The sequence below is a fragment of the Vombatus ursinus genome, unplaced genomic scaffold, assembly GCF_900497805.2.
Source record: "Vombatus ursinus unplaced genomic scaffold, bare-nosed wombat genome assembly UNPS02014807.1, whole genome shotgun sequence".
NCBI lineage: Eukaryota > Metazoa > Chordata > Mammalia > Diprotodontia > Vombatidae > Vombatus > Vombatus ursinus.
The window spans coordinates 62,047,433-62,063,051 of NW_020954585.1; the positions used below are offsets into that span (position 1 = coordinate 62,047,433).

The following is a 15,619-nucleotide window of genomic DNA, read 5'->3' on the forward strand; positions in this document are numbered from 1 at the left end:
AATAGATACTTCAAAGTCATCTTTAATGTACTTCCTTCTCACAAAGCCAACCCCTGAAGTGACTCCCACCTCCTCATCCAAAATCTAGACCATCTAGAATTCAACAATATTCTGTTTATAGGAAACATTTAATGCAGAAAGACAGAGAGTTGAAATTAAAAGGTTGTACCAAGATTTATCATACTACAGTTAATTCAAGTAAAACAGGAGTGTTGCTGATAATATCTGACAAAGTTAAATTCAAACCAGAAACTGTTAAGAGAGATATGCAAGAAGATTGCATCAGTACCAGTGTGAGCCAAATCTGTATCTGAGTTGCTGTTTCTGAACTAGAGGCCCTGTCTTGTTATATTGGTTGCTCAGATACAGTAATCATTTAAAAACCAGGAGAGATTTTTAAATGCTGGAGGTAGGGCCATCTTGGAATGGTGCTACCTTTTTGCACCCTGCTCTTTACATTTTTGCTATACTGGGGTTGATTTCCTCTGTGCATATGCCTATCATGACAAACTAAATGATTATTATACTGCCTTAGCCCTACTTGCTATTATTAGAGAGGCAATGGGATAATAATAATAATAACAATAATAATAACTAGCATGATCCACATAAACCTGTGAGGTAGGTCCCATTATTTATTATCCCCATTTTACAGCTGAGGAAACTGAGGTAGAGAGGAGTTAAATGGTTTTGTTAGGGTCACAAATCTAGTCAGTGCCTGAAGCTAGATTTGAACTCACATCTTCCTGACTTTCTGACTCACATGACTCCAAGTCATGTGCTATGTCACCTAGCTGCTTGAGTTATTACGGAAATAACACTGGACTTGGCATCAGAAGATCAGGTTTTCAATTCCAGCTTTGTCATTTGTCAATTATACTTCCTTGTCTGAGACTTAGTTTTCTCATTTTCAAAATGGGGATAATAACTTCTGCAAAATCTACTCCATATGTCTGTTGTGATGATTACAGGAACTGATAGGACTCTGCTACTACAATTGATTTCTTGATTTTCCCCCCGCCTTACTCCCCAAATTAAAATTTGGACAGGTAAGTAACTGACTGGATCAGAAAATGTGTTTGGAAATTTTCCCATTCAGACCTTTTAAAGCCCATTTCCTTAGTTTTAATTAGAATAGTGAGTATCATATACATATACTTTGAATTGGTTTCATAGCATAGTGCTTAGGGCACTGGACATGGAAAAAAGGAAGTCTTAGGTTTAGATTTCACCTGAGGACACTCACTGACTGTCTTATTTCCTCATTTGTAAAATGAAGGGGCTAAACTTGATGGCCTCTAAGTTCCTTTTCAGATCTAAATCTATGATCCTATGATCCTTTCCTTGCAAGACTTTTGTAATTTATCTCAAAATTAGGTCAACTAGATTCACAGATAGGTTAACTATACTTTCCCATTGCTGGTTTCAAAGATGTCAAGAAATCATAGGGTTTAGAGCAAAAAGGAACATTGGGGGTCTTGTAGTTCAACCTCCCAACTTCCTCCATAATTTTACAGATGAGGAAACTGAGACCTGGAGAGGAAAAGTGACTTTCCCAAAGTTATTCAGGTGGTAAGTATCAGAGAAAGAACTTGAACCCAGGTTCTCTGAATCCAAAGTTAGGTTTCTTTACATGTTATCATGTGTCCTTCCTCTAAGCAGGTATTTATTTTTCTATTTCATATCTCACTTCAAATAAGCCTGCATTGTCCAGTAACTAAAGGTCATCTTTTTCAATTCAATTCAACTCAGAAAGTATTTATTGATCTTCTACCACCATATACCTAGACACTGTGGGAATATTGATAAGGAAGATAAGACATGGATTTTACTTCCAGAAATCTTACAATTTTCTAGGAAGACAAAACAGAAGTACAAAACAAGGAAAATACAATAAAAGTATTTTTCTTTTATAGCAGTAATGCTATAATCACTTGCCAAAATTTATGAAAATCAGAGAAAGGAGAGATCAATGAATTCAGAATAATCTGGAGGAAGTAAGACTGGATCTGGGTCTTGAAAGATGGGTTAGGATTTAAATCAGTAAATGGAAGGTGGGAAAGGGATTCCATGTTGGGATAAATAGCACAGAAAAAAATAGAGGCAGGAATAGCCAATTCAAAGCATTTACTTTGGGGAGACCTTCCTGACCAGAGAAGGTCCAAAGAGTGGTCATGTTGGAGAATATCAGAGATATGATTGACAATACAAGGTAGGATAGGTTGAGCTAGAATCTGGTCTGATACATTATGTTATATCTTCTTGAGCAAGGGAGTAATCTATCTAAATGATAGGTAGGACAGATAAGAGACTGGAGGGGGAGGGAGTCTATTAATAATAGTTCAAATGTGAATTGGTGAATGTACACTGTACTGGTGGTTATTGGGGACATTTTGTGAAGAAAATGTAAGTTTGTTAGAGTCTGGAACTCTCATTGTCAAAACTCCATCAATGATCCATATGAGATAGAAGTCCTAGGGACTGAGAAACATGAAGTTAAGTCAGAATTCAGCTCTGAATTCCTTAGGACCACTCTTTACATATTGCCATCTCTTGCTTTGCACCTGCTGCTGATCTACTCTCCAAACTGGACCTCCAAAGAACATGTCCTGGAGGAGCCAACGCACTCAGCTTGTCACTCCCTCAGACCATATTTCTTCAACCTGGCCATCTTATGCCCCACACATACCCCATTCCCCCCTTTTCCTCTTGGTCTGAAAATTGAAATAAAAGCAACACTACTATTGTTTCTGGGAAGGGTGTGTTAATCATTGATTTTCACTTGCCAGATTTCCCATTTCCTATCATTTCCCAGACCAAAACACTTTTCCTTGGCCACCACTCCTCTACATGTGTTGTTTGCCCTAATTTGAACATGAATTGATTTTTTTTTTTTTTAGGCAATTGGGGTTAAGTGACTTCCCTAGGATCGCAGAGCTAGTAAGTGTTAAGTGTTTGGTTTGAGGCTGGATTTGAACTCAGGTCCTCCTGACTTTAGGGCCAGTGCTCTATCCACTGCGCCACCGAGCTGCCCCTGAATATTCTTGAAGAATAAAGATTGTCTTGTTTTTGTATTTGTGTTCCCAAACCTTAGATGACTGTCTAATAAATAAATAAATGCTTTTACTTTCCATTCATTCAGGTGGCTTGCTTAGGGGTCACAGAGCTAGTGGCAGAGATAGGATTGAAAAATTACTAAGGAAGAACTGACATAACTTGGTGACTGATGGAATTTAGGGGAGGATAATTCCAAGATGACTCCAAGTTTCTAAGGCTGGGTAATTAGAACAATAGCTGTGGATGGAAATGGGGAATGTGGGAGGTATAAATCATTTGCGAGGAAGATGATAAACTCACTTGTGGACACAAACTCTTTATTCAGAATTTGATATTCAACAAGCGTTTATTATGCTCCTACTATGTTTCAAGCATTGTAGTAGGTGCTGGGGATACAAGAATAAGAAGAGTTCCTGCTCTCAAGAAACTCACATTCTATTGTGAGGGGAAAGCATGGTCTCATATGAATAAATATGAAATATATAGAAAGTTAATAGAAATAATTTTAGGGAGTGGGAGAAGATCTATGTTCTATAAAATGGGAGGGTTCTGTAAAATTTGTCTAACATCGTCCAAATAATTGATGGCAGATGTGGGATTTGAACCCAGGTCCTCTGATTCAAAATCCAACACTCTCTTCTCTGAATCATACTTCCTTCCTCCTCATTTCTTAATGAAATGTATTCTTTTCTCATTTCCATTTCTGAATCTTTCAAAGCTTAGTTGCTCCCCCCCCCAAACTCCCTTCAATCTTATGAAACCATCCTAGAAGAATGGTTTTAAATGTATAAAATAAAGTACATAGGATTATAAAGGAAACCAATTATATTGAAATATAGTTTTTAAAAAAAGTTCCTGAGGTAAGGATAAGAAGAAGAGTGTAGAAGAATGTAGACTCTTTAGAGGATGGATGTATATTTTTGTTACCAGTGTCTGATAATAGAACTTCACACATAGTAGGCACTTAACAAATGTTCATTGAGTGAAATGGAGAGACAAACCTGCATGTCAAAGGGCGGAATACTTATCCCTATAGAGCCTTTCTTGATCTTCATTCCCCTGGGCACCGCACAAGTTAGTCCCTGTTGACCATAAACAAACAAAATAAATACACTTAATGGAAAGAGTCCAGATGTATCTGCTGAAGATCTACTATCTACTAAATGGTTAGTTCCCTCCATTGAAAAATCAGTGCACCAGAAAAGATGTTTTTGAAAGATCCTTTCCACCACTAAATCCTATGACATATGTCATTCCAAAATGTATCAATATCTCTCATAGGTCATTTTTATTTTTGGTGCCCTTCAATTTTTTTTCTTTATGAGATGCTTCTCCTCCTTTTCCCCCAGGCTCCTAACTTATTCAGTTGTTTTTTTCAGTGGTGTCTGACTTCACAACCCCATTTGGGATTTTCTTGACAAAGATACTGGAATGGTTTGACATTTCCTTCTACAGCTTATTTTACAGATGAGGAAATGAATGCAAGGAAGGTTAGGTGATTTGCCCAGGCTCACACAGCTGGTATCTGAGCCCAGATTTTGAAGAAGATGAGACTTTCTGACTCCAGGCCCAGTACTCTATCCACTGCATCATCTAGCTGCCCTCCCTTTCCATTAGCCTTGGCTTTTATCTAATTGTTGATTCTTCTTAGGAGGGATCAGATAAGCTAAATAACCCTCAGGTATTAATAACAGAACTCTCCCCAGGTTATTTGCATTCTCTTTTGAGACCAACCAAACCCAAAAGAATTAATCTCTAATGTTAGAATCTTCCCCTGCTTCCTAATCTATAAATCTGCGGTTAAGGTATGTAATAATCTTATCTCTAAGATTCCCTTTGGCTTCTAATAACTAGAATTGAGACAGTGGTTTAAGATTTGCAAAGCACTTTACATATTATTCTCTCATTTAATCATTACAACATTCCTTGGAGGTAGGTGCTGAGGAAACAGACTGAGAGAAGTTAAACAACTTGCCCAGGGTGACAAAGCTAATAAGTGTCTAAGGATTTCCTGGTTCAAAGTGCAACACTCTGTTGTGTTATCTAGCTGCTTGAAATCATATAAAACATATCATTACAGGTTGATGAAGAAAATTTTTTTGGGGGGGAGGGGGGATAGTGAGTTTCTTAGTATTCTTCAATCAGATCATATCATGGAGATTAAACATTTATTGCACATCACTGTGTCAGGCCCTGTGCCAGGCTGGAGATAAAAATGCAATAATTCCTGCATTCAAGGAGCTTACATTGAGCATCTCAAACTGTATGTCTCACATATACTGGATATGGGGGGAGAGAGAGAAAGAGAGAGAGAAAGTGAGAGAGAGAGAGAGAGCGCAATTAAGGATGACACCTAGGTTGTGAGCCTGCGTAACTGCATAAGGATGGTGCCCTTAACAGACATCGTGAATTTAGGAAGAAAGGAGGATTTTAGGGGAAAGATAATGCATTTCATTTTGGACATGTTGAATTTAAGATGTTCATGAGACATCCAGTTAGAAATGTTCAATATGCAGTTGGAGATGAGTGGAGGGCAGGAGAGAGGATAAGACTAGACAAACAGATCTGAGAATAATCTGCAAAGAGATAATAATTGAATCCATGAGAGATGATGAAATCATCAAGTGGAATAATGTAGAGGGAAAAGAGAACCCAGGACAGAGATATAGAGGACACTCAGGTTAACACATGTGATATGGATGAAGATCCAGCAAAGGAGACTGAGAAGGAGCAATCAGACAGGTATGAGGAAAACTAGGAGAGAGCAGTGTCACAGAAACCTAGAGAGAAGAGTGTTATCAAGAAGAGAGTGACTAACAGTGTCAAAGGCTGCAGAAAAGTAAAGGATGAGGATTGAGAAAAGACCATTAGATTTGATATTTAAGAGATCATTGGTAGCTCTGAATAGAGCAGTTTCAGATGAATGATGCAGTTGGAAGACAGACTGCAGGAGGTAAGAAGAGAATTAGAGGAAAGGAAATGGAGGCACTGAATATAGATGGCCTTCTCAGTGAATTTAGCCATGACAGGGAAAAGAGATGTGTGATGATAGCTAATGGGGATGGACAGATCAAGTGAGGGGTTTTGAGGGTAGAGGAGACATGGGCATGTTTGTGGGCATTAAAGATACATCAAGTAGACAGTGAGAGATTGAAAGTAAGTGAGAGAGAGTGGAGACGATAGAGAGGGAAATCTATTGGAGATGAGATGGAATGAGATTCCTTTCACATGTAGAGAGGTTTGCCTTACAATGGAGAAGTGGAGTTGGTGATGAAGGATTGATGATGCTCAGGAGAGACGTAGGTCGAATCTATAGATATGAGAGTCATCTGCATAGAAATGGTAAATGAACCAATGGGAACTGATGAGATTACTAAGTGGGAGAGCATAGAGAAAAGAAGTACTGTATTATTCACAAGGTTATCTCTGAATGCTGAACACATATTAGGAGCTTAATTCATGCTTATTTCTAATATTCTAGTTATTTTTTAGCAGAGCAATAACAATGACACAGAAGGCAATTTTGTTTTAAAATCCCTACTAGGTCAGACCCGCATAGTTTTAATTATCAGGGTGGTGGTATATTAGAAAGACCTGGACCTGAAGACTTGGTTTCAGTCATTCTGTCACTTATTATTTGTGTGAAATTGGGCAAGATTTTGGATCTCTTGGTGTTTCACTCATTCATTTATTCAACAAGTAGTTACTGAGCATCTTTTGTGTGTTGAACTTCAAAACTATTACTAAGCACTGTTACGTCTACTGGTTGTTGAGATTCAGGTGAGCTAACAGAAGTGAAAACTTGAAAAGTTTAAAGTTCTTTATAAGTACATATGGGATTTGACCCATATCTCAGCTTTCCAGAGTTACAAAACCTAGGTTGCAAGCTTCCCATGGTCAGGGATGTTATCTTAGGCTCTCAATATCTAAATGAATATAAAAATAGAAGGATGATAAGAGGAATGATTAAATGGATTGATGGATAGTGCTGGTGATTCCTTCATTGGCCTGAGGAGGGATTTTCCCACCTACCGTTTCTGACTGTCCATACACTTCATGGATAGCCAGGCCTGTTGCTTTTTTCCACTTCTCAAACTCTTCAGGTAACAGTGTCTCACCACCAGACACAGTATGCTTCAAGGTTGGGAATTTGTAACTTATACAGAGGAAAAAAATAAACATAAAACAAGATGAGCATAATAAATATACTTCTGAAATCTCATTTTGAAGAATTTGGAATTAGCCTTACAAATAAACTTTCATTTCTCTGTCTCTCTGTCTTTCTCCTCCACGTTCTCTCTCTGTCTCTCTCTTTGTCTCTGTCTGTCTATCTGTCTCTTTCTATCTCTGTCCCTCTCTGTCTTTATATCTCTGTTTCTCTCACCTTCTTTCTCTCTCTTCTCTCTCTTTCTTTCTCTCTTTCCCTCTCACTTTTTCTTTCTTCATTCCCTCCCTCACTTACCTCTCTTTTTCTTTTGCAAAGAAAAACTGTTAAGCCAGAGTAAGTGATGTAGCAACTGTGTTTTACAATGTGTGCAACATTTGATACTCACAGTCCCCCATCTCTCTTTGCAGTAGGAGGAAGGTATGTTTCATCATTTGTTCTCTGGGGTCAAAATTGACCATTGCAACCGTTCAGAGTTTGTCTTTGTTACTTGAACTTAGTTTGTTTAATGGTTGAATTTTGATTGCTAAGGGCCAGTAAACAGGCTACTTATCAATATTTTTTTTCTCCTATCCTTTTGATCTGTTGGAGAGGATCTTGGAAAAAACTTCAGAGATCATTCAGTACAAATTTCTCATTTTATAAATGAATAAGTGAAGCCCAGAAAGGTTGTGACATGGGTAGCACAGCTGGGATTCAAATACAGGTTGTCTGATTCCAATATTCTTTTTACTACACTATGCGATTTGCTTATCATCTGGGCACTTCACTTCTCACTGGTTATTTGAATAAGGTCCAGGGCCAGGGAGCAAAAGTGAAAGGTCCATCAACCCTTGTCACTTTTTGGTATTTGGGGCAAAAGCACAAGGATGAGAAATCAGAGGCCTGCTGTAGACTTTGATAAGTTATTTACCATCTCTAACCCTCCCCTATAAAAATAAGGAGACTGGACATGCTTATTATGCTTCTTGTGAGCTGCTTTGAACAAAGACTTATTGGAGAAGGAGCTATTGGCTATTGTGAGGTTGGGTGGGGGCAATGTTTCCGTGGATTTTGACTAATTATGTTCCTATCATCCATAACCACAGAGAACCAATATTTTAGGAAAGGCCAGAATTTTGTTGCTTTAAAATGGTAAAGACCATTGCAATATTTACATAGCAAAGAGGAAGGATGATGTTTAAAAGAAGTTATAAGGATCAAATCATAACAAAGGTCGATTGAACTTAGGAACAAGTTCAGAGTGCTTTTGTAAAGAGGGATAATCAGATACATATTTTACTATGTTGTCACTTTAGTTCTGATTTTTGAAACAGCGATTGAATAAAAAATCTTCAGTTTACTGAATATTCACATCAGACAGCAGGTAACTTGCCCTTTTTTAGATGTTGCTCTAGAGTTAAAAACTACTCCAAGTGCCAAGGGAAAAAAGATCAGAGTCAACTGGATGAGTGTGGCTACTGGGTCCTCCAATTATACCTGGAAACATCGAACTGTAGAAGCATTCGATATACTGATGGGGCAGCTATCATGCAAGTGATGGGGTATCTGGAAAGAGTCTGGCAAATGAAAAAAGAAAATTACTTTTTTTCCCCAAAAGCAGGAACACTGTTCAATTACCAGAGTCCCAATTTCTTTCCCATGAGATTTATTCATTCTTCATTAATCAATCAATTCATTCATTCATCTTAACTTAAATACTTATTAATAACCTAAAAAGTTAATCACTAATAAGGAAAATTAAAATTAGCTCTCAGGTTTCACCTCACACCCTGCAAATTGGCAAAGATGATAAAATATGAGAATAGTCAGTGTTGGAGGGATAATGGGAACATAGGCATATTGGTGTATTGTTGGTGGGATTGTAAATCATATAATCATTTTAGAAACCAATTTGAAATTAAGCAAATAAAATAACTAAGATGTTCATAGTCTTTAACTCAGGCATACCCCAAGAAGGCAATTGATAAGAAAAAAACTCCTGTATATACCAGTATACATGTAGCAGCATTTTTTTTTTGTGATAGCAAAGAATTACAAAGTAGATGCCCATTGATTGGGGAATGGCTAAACAAATTGTGACACATGAGTGTAAAAGAATAGTACTATGTTCTAAGAAATGATGAATACAGATAAGTATGGGAAGATCTACATGAACTGATGCAGAGAAAAGTAAGTAGCTAATAAAACAATACACACAATGACTATGATAATGTAAATGAAAAAAAAACCACACAGAGAAATCAAAAGTGAATGTTGCAAAATTATAAAGAATAAGCATGGCTCAAAAGGAGAGATAGGAGAAGACACTTTTACCCTGCCCTTTTTTTTTGAGATGGGAGGTCCAAAAGTGTTGCACATTGAACAAATTTTCAGACTTTTTTGATGTATTGATCAATTTTACCTTTTTTATCCTTAAAAAATGTTATTTGTTATATGAAATGATCCCCTCAGAGGAGAAGAGGAAGAGATATTAGGGGAAACTGTTGATAAAAAAAACAAAGAACATTAGATATCCAAAAAAGCTATGTAAAAAAAAAAAAGAACCTATTAAGCTCAAGATACTAGGAGTATAAAACTAAAACAAACAGTCCTTACTCTCATGAAGCTTACATTTTAGTACAGCTCATTTACAGATATAATATTTACGGAGTGACATTTACAGTGTGCCAGGAGCTGGTGTTTATAAAAAGAAATTACCAAATAGAATATGAAGAATCTGTAGGAAAGGTGCAAACAAAATGCTTATGGGAGTTCATAGGAGGGAGAGATTTCTTATGGTAGGAAGGCTTTATAGAGGCAGCAGTATTAAAGCTGGACCTTGAAGGATGGGTAGGAATTGTATAGGCCCCTGGCATAAGCAAAGACGCTGAGGAGGAAAAGCACAAGGAATATCTGAAGAATGGTGAGTATTCTGATTTTACTGGTTAAAGTTTGAAAAGAAGGCTAGTGTCTAACTCAGGAAGATCTTGAAAACTGGCCAACCAGCTAAAGGTGTTGTTATTGATTCTTTTATACAAGGGTTCTTAAATTAGACATCTGTGAATACATACACACACACATAAAAACATACACTTTAAAAATTATATAGAATATATTTATCAGATATATTTTTATTCACATAATATTATAATGTATTATATTACCAAAATATTACATTAATAAATAATTATAAAATAATATACCGTACTATATTGTATTATACTATATTGCTTTTTACATATTATATCACATTATATATTATTATATGATGATATTACACACACTATAATACAATATAATTTCTGTATTTTTATATTATATATAATAACAATGTGTATGTGCACTGTATATATATATATTTTGATACCTATATTTCAATATACTTGATTTCCTTTGTAACTCTTTGTATTTTATCTTATGCATTTAAAAACATTTTTCTGAGAAGGGGTCCATATCAGACTTCTCAAGATACCAAAAAAAAATTAAGGATCCTGACTCTAGATTATGGCATAAGATAAGCTTCTTAAAATTGAAAACAGAAAACTAAAAAAAACCCACTGCTATTGTTGCTGTGAAGGGGAAACAATGAAGTCTCTGAGGCTGAGATGCAGCAAAGTATGGATCAATCATCTGCTGCTTATGCCAGTTTTGGCCTAACAATTATCACCAAAAAACAGAGGTTTTCCACCAGCCACCACCACATCATCCATACATGGAACCATAGCTGGAGTGTGTCCAGAGGAAGCAAGCAAAGTGATAAAGGGCCTTGAGTCTAGGTCATATGAGAATCAGTTGAAGAAACTAGAGGTTTATAATTATTGTTATTATTATTATTAATAACTTTTTTTGGCTAGGCAATGGGGTTAAGTGACTTGCCCAGGGTCACACAGCTAGTACGTGTTTTGTGTCTGAGGTCGAATTTGAACTCAGGTCCTCCTGAATCCAGGGCCAGTGCTCTATCCACTGCACCACCTAGCTGCCCCTGGAAACTAGAGGTTTTTAGAAAAAAGAAGAAAATACTCAGGGGACATATAATACCCGTGATCAAGTGTTTGAAGAACTGTTAGGTGGAAAGAGAAGCAGACTTGTTTCGTTTGGCCCCTGAAGGCAGAACCGGGAACAGTAGGTAAAAGACACAATGAGACAAAAATAGACTTGATTTCAGAAAAAAAATTTACTCACAATTAAAGCTGTCCCAAAGTAGAATAGGCTGCCTCAAGAACTGATGGTTTCCCCTTCCTTGGAGGTCTCCAAGTAAAGACTGGATAATCATTTTTTCAGAGATTTCATTGAGTGCACAATCATTTGCAAACAAAAAGTCACAGACCAACTCTTCCTATACTTTAGTCTTGGCTTTTCAAGTTAAATAATTTACCATCAGTGTGGTAGTTGACCTTGATGTCGTTTTCGTCTCCTTTGAAGGTGTCTGACAACATGGCTGAAACAGCATGATATAAAGCATGGGAGCAAACACATAGCCCTACTTCATTCCATTGGTGATTGGGAAAGTGTGAGAACATCATCCATAATCAAAAGCATGCATGACATTATGAAACTGACATACGATACTGATGAACTTCTTTAGACAACCAAATTTTGCCATGATTTTTATGACTGACAGTATCAAAGGCCTTATCAATGAATGTTGTATACAGACCTTTGTTCTTGTCCTGGCATTTTTCCCGGAGTTGTTGGGAAGCAAACACCATATCAACCATTCTTCAGCCCTTTCTGAAGCCACAGTGGCTTTCAGGTAGGTGACCATCTTCCAGGTGAAGGATCAGCCTAATAAGGAAGACTCTGGCAAGAATCTTGGCAGCAATGACTAAGAGAGAAACTTTCTTGTGATTGTCACAGGACAACCTATTTACTTTACCTTTATGGAGATAGACAATGGAGCCATCCTTGAACTCCTAAGGGAAAACCACCTCTTGCCACATAACCCAGAAAATTTCAGTCAACTTTTGTATGAATGGCAGACCCCCTACCTTGTAAATCTTAGCTGGCATAGAATAAGCACCAGATGCTTTGCCTCATGAGAGGAGCCTAGTGGCATTCAAAACTTCTTCTTCATCTAGAAGTTTGACTAGAGAGGGACTGACTTCAACCTGAGGTCAGTGGCTTCAGCACTGATTAATGATGGTCTGTTGAGAATACTGTGGAAGCCAATCTCTTCAGTATCATGTCCTTGTCATTAGCAATGTGGCTCCATCAGCACTGAGTAGTTGAGATGTACCATAGGTCTTTGGCCCATAAACAGGCTTCAAGGCATCATAAAAGTGCTTTGAATTGTTACTATCTACAAAAAACTGAATTTCATCTGCCTTCTTATTGAGCCAAGAATCCTGCGTCTCTCTAAGCTTTGCTTGCACTTTACTTTTGATGGAGTTAAACACTGCCTTCTTAGAGATGAATGAACTATCCTGCTGGTAAATCCTGTGGAGTTCTGTTTTTCATTTAGCATCTTTTGAATTTCCCCATCATCTTCATCAAACCAATCTTGATTTTTGTGAATGTTCTGGCACAGATGAGTAAATATAATTCTGTACATCAAATCTCTGAAAGCTGTCCACTCCTTTTCTGCTGTACTATTTCCAATTTTATGTTGGCTCAGCTTTCCCTCCAAGTTAGGAATGAACTGTTTGTGCTCAGAGAAATGCTCTAATCTGTTGACATTAAATCTGCTGGTAGTCATCTTGCCTTGGAGCCACTGCTTTTGTTGAATGAGAATGTTTAGCTTGGAAAGGATAAGTCTTTGATCAGTCCAGCACTCTGTCACACATTGCCTTCATCATTCTCCTATCCTGTCTGTCTCTTCTTCTTATAATGACATAGTTTATTAAATGCCAGTTTGCTGCGAGGGTTCATTCATGAAGTTTTATTGTATTTAGATAAACAGAAGACAGTGTTTGTGAAGAACAGAGCATGAGACACAAGTCTTCAGCAGTAAGTGAATGTTGCTGTTGCTGTTTCAAACTCTATTCCTCCCAAGGACTCCCTGCCATGTTTGATAGTCTATGCCTACTCTGGTGTTAAAGTCACCCAGAATTACAAGCTTGTCCTCTTTTGGAGCATTGATGATGAGGGTCTCCAGGTCTTCATAAACTTTTTCTTTGACCTCATCTGGGCTCATCATGGTGGGAGCTGATGATGGTGGCATGGCACTTTCTTGCACATGGTAAGCTCATTGTCATGAGCCTGTTAATTCACTCCTTTTAGGAGGCATACAAACTTTCTGATTAGTTTTGATTGCAAAACCTACACCAGCTTTACGGTGCTCCCCATCACTGCAGTCACTCCAAAAGAACATGTATCCATCTCCAACTTTAGTAAGCTGGCCTTCATTTACTAACCTTGTTTCACTCAGGGCTGCTATTTAGATGCAATACCTATTGAGTTTTCACAAGAACTGTTTGTCTTTCAGGTCTACTATATTGCATGTTGTCCATAAGTGTGTGCACATTCCATGTAATGATGGTGAGTGGAATCATTTTCACAAAAGATTTTGTATGTATTTTTGAATCTTGACTGCAGGGTGGGATTCCTGCTTGCCATGGTAAGCAGGCTAGGGTTGAGTGAAACAGACAGTTTTTAGGGCACCTTTTCTAGCCCCTTTCTTATGTCAGGAGGCAAGCAGTGTGGGCCTTAAAAAAGGCTGCTTAGATACCCAGGGGGCTGCTGAATTCCACTGCTGTTTCAGTCCAGTGAGAAGATGACCCTATGGCCTAAGCTGCCTGTGTGCAGTTTTATGAATACAGCTCCCAGTGTATTTGTACCACTGCTTCATCATTTGCCTGTTGCCATAGGACTTTGAGGTAGGTAAAAATGGTTAAATGGTATGGCTGATGTCTTTTGACTCATGCATAAATTATATTTAGATGAGGCAGTTATGTGAAGTCATTGACCTCACTCTCTCCCAGAGTCGTTGTAGTCCAGTGGCAAGACAATAGTCAAGATGACTGGTGATGGCCTTGGGATGCAGTGGATGAGCTTGGGGGTCTTTCGTGTCTGACCAGACTTAAGCTTGGCCACAGTGCCTGTTTCAGCCTCCTTCAAGGCCACAGGAACAAATTGTTCTTATCAACCGTTCTTCCAGGGAAAGTCTTCAGTACTTGGGATAGACACCCTCCTAATTCACTGATGGGTTTGAGACCCCTTGATTACCCTCAACCTAGTTTAGCCCATCTGCTGAAATGGTTTAGTGGGGTGTGGCCACTGCACATGCTAGAGCGTCTTAGAGTCACACTGTAGGAGTTGAGTAAATCAGAGGAACACCAAAGGTGGAAAGCGTCCTTGAAAAAGGCCCTCACACCAGAGGTGCTAGTCTTCTCTGAACACCCATTCATCCTGGTTACTGAATTACACATAAGTGAAATGACTTGCTTAATGTCGTAAGGGCAGCAAAGATTCAAATTCAAGTCCCTGTATGCTAATGGTAAGATAACAGGGTAGTAGATGAAAAGCTAGAAAGGAACTTAGAGGCCATCTAGTCTATTGTCTTCATTTTCTAGATGAGGAAGTGAGACCCAGTGGCAGAACTGGGATTTGAACCCATGTCCTCTGGCTTCCAGCACAGCTAGGTGGCATGGTGGATAAAACACTCGATTTGGAGTCAGGAAGACACATCTTCATGAGTTCAAATCTGGCCTCAGACACTTACTAGCTGTGTGACCCTGGGCAAGTCACTTTACCCTGTTTGCCTCAGTTTCCCCATATGTAAAAAGAGCTGGAGAAATAAAGGGCAAACCACTCCAGTATCTTTGCCAAGAAAACCCCAAAAGGGGTCATGTAGAGTCAGACACAACTGAAAAATGATAGAACAACTATCTCTGGCTCCAAGGGATGTGTTAGTTCACTGAACTACATGGGGTGGTAGTGGGTCAGTTAGGGTGAAGTTTTATTCTTCTTACCTTTAAAATGGTCTCAGGGTTGAACTGGGGCATGTGATGGATGAAGCTGCAGGCTCCTATGTTCCAAGGTTCTAGTGCTGATTCCAGAAGTGAAAGAATCCAGCCAGGGTCTGACACGCACCATGAGACATCAGAACTTGTAAGTTTCTTGACTTGCCTGCTAACTCCAAAATACAAATGTTAGTGTTTGAGGAAGGCTGTTTAGGAGCCTATTTCAGTAGTCCAAGGAAGAGGAAATTAGTACCATGCTGTATTAATGGCAGTGGGAATGCAGAGGAAGTGATAGATGTGAGAGATACTATGGTGGCTAACTCAACGAGGACACGGTGACTGTTTGGTCATGGGGATGGTAGGTAGAGACAAAAGTCAAAGATAACACAGAACTTTTGATCCTGGGTGACAGGGGGAATGGTGCTCTGTATTGCCTTTGTCCAAATAGTGACAAGGAGCACAGAGACATCACTGGGGGAGATAGGGGTGGTGGTGTTGAAGAACCAGAATGAGT

General features: G+C 38.4%; 1 protein-coding gene across 3 annotated transcripts in view; it reads right to left on the reverse strand.

The window, feature by feature from the left end:
- LOC114051901 (acyl-coenzyme A synthetase ACSM1, mitochondrial-like) overlaps nt 1-15,619 on the reverse strand; it is a 42,122-nt gene that overhangs the window by 13,103 nt on the left and 13,400 nt on the right. For all 3 annotated transcript variants that reach the window (XM_027874291.1, XM_027874289.1, XM_027874290.1), the window contains exons 6-9: nt 15,115-15,274; nt 8,702-8,781; nt 7,090-7,213; nt 4,059-4,139 (exon numbers count right to left, since the gene is read on the reverse strand). In XM_027874291.1, the coding sequence (XP_027730092.1) occupies nt 4,059-4,139; nt 7,090-7,213; nt 8,702-8,781; nt 15,115-15,274 (445 nt within the window). The remainder of the gene's footprint in view (nt 1-4,058; nt 4,140-7,089; nt 7,214-8,701; nt 8,782-15,114; nt 15,275-15,619) is intronic.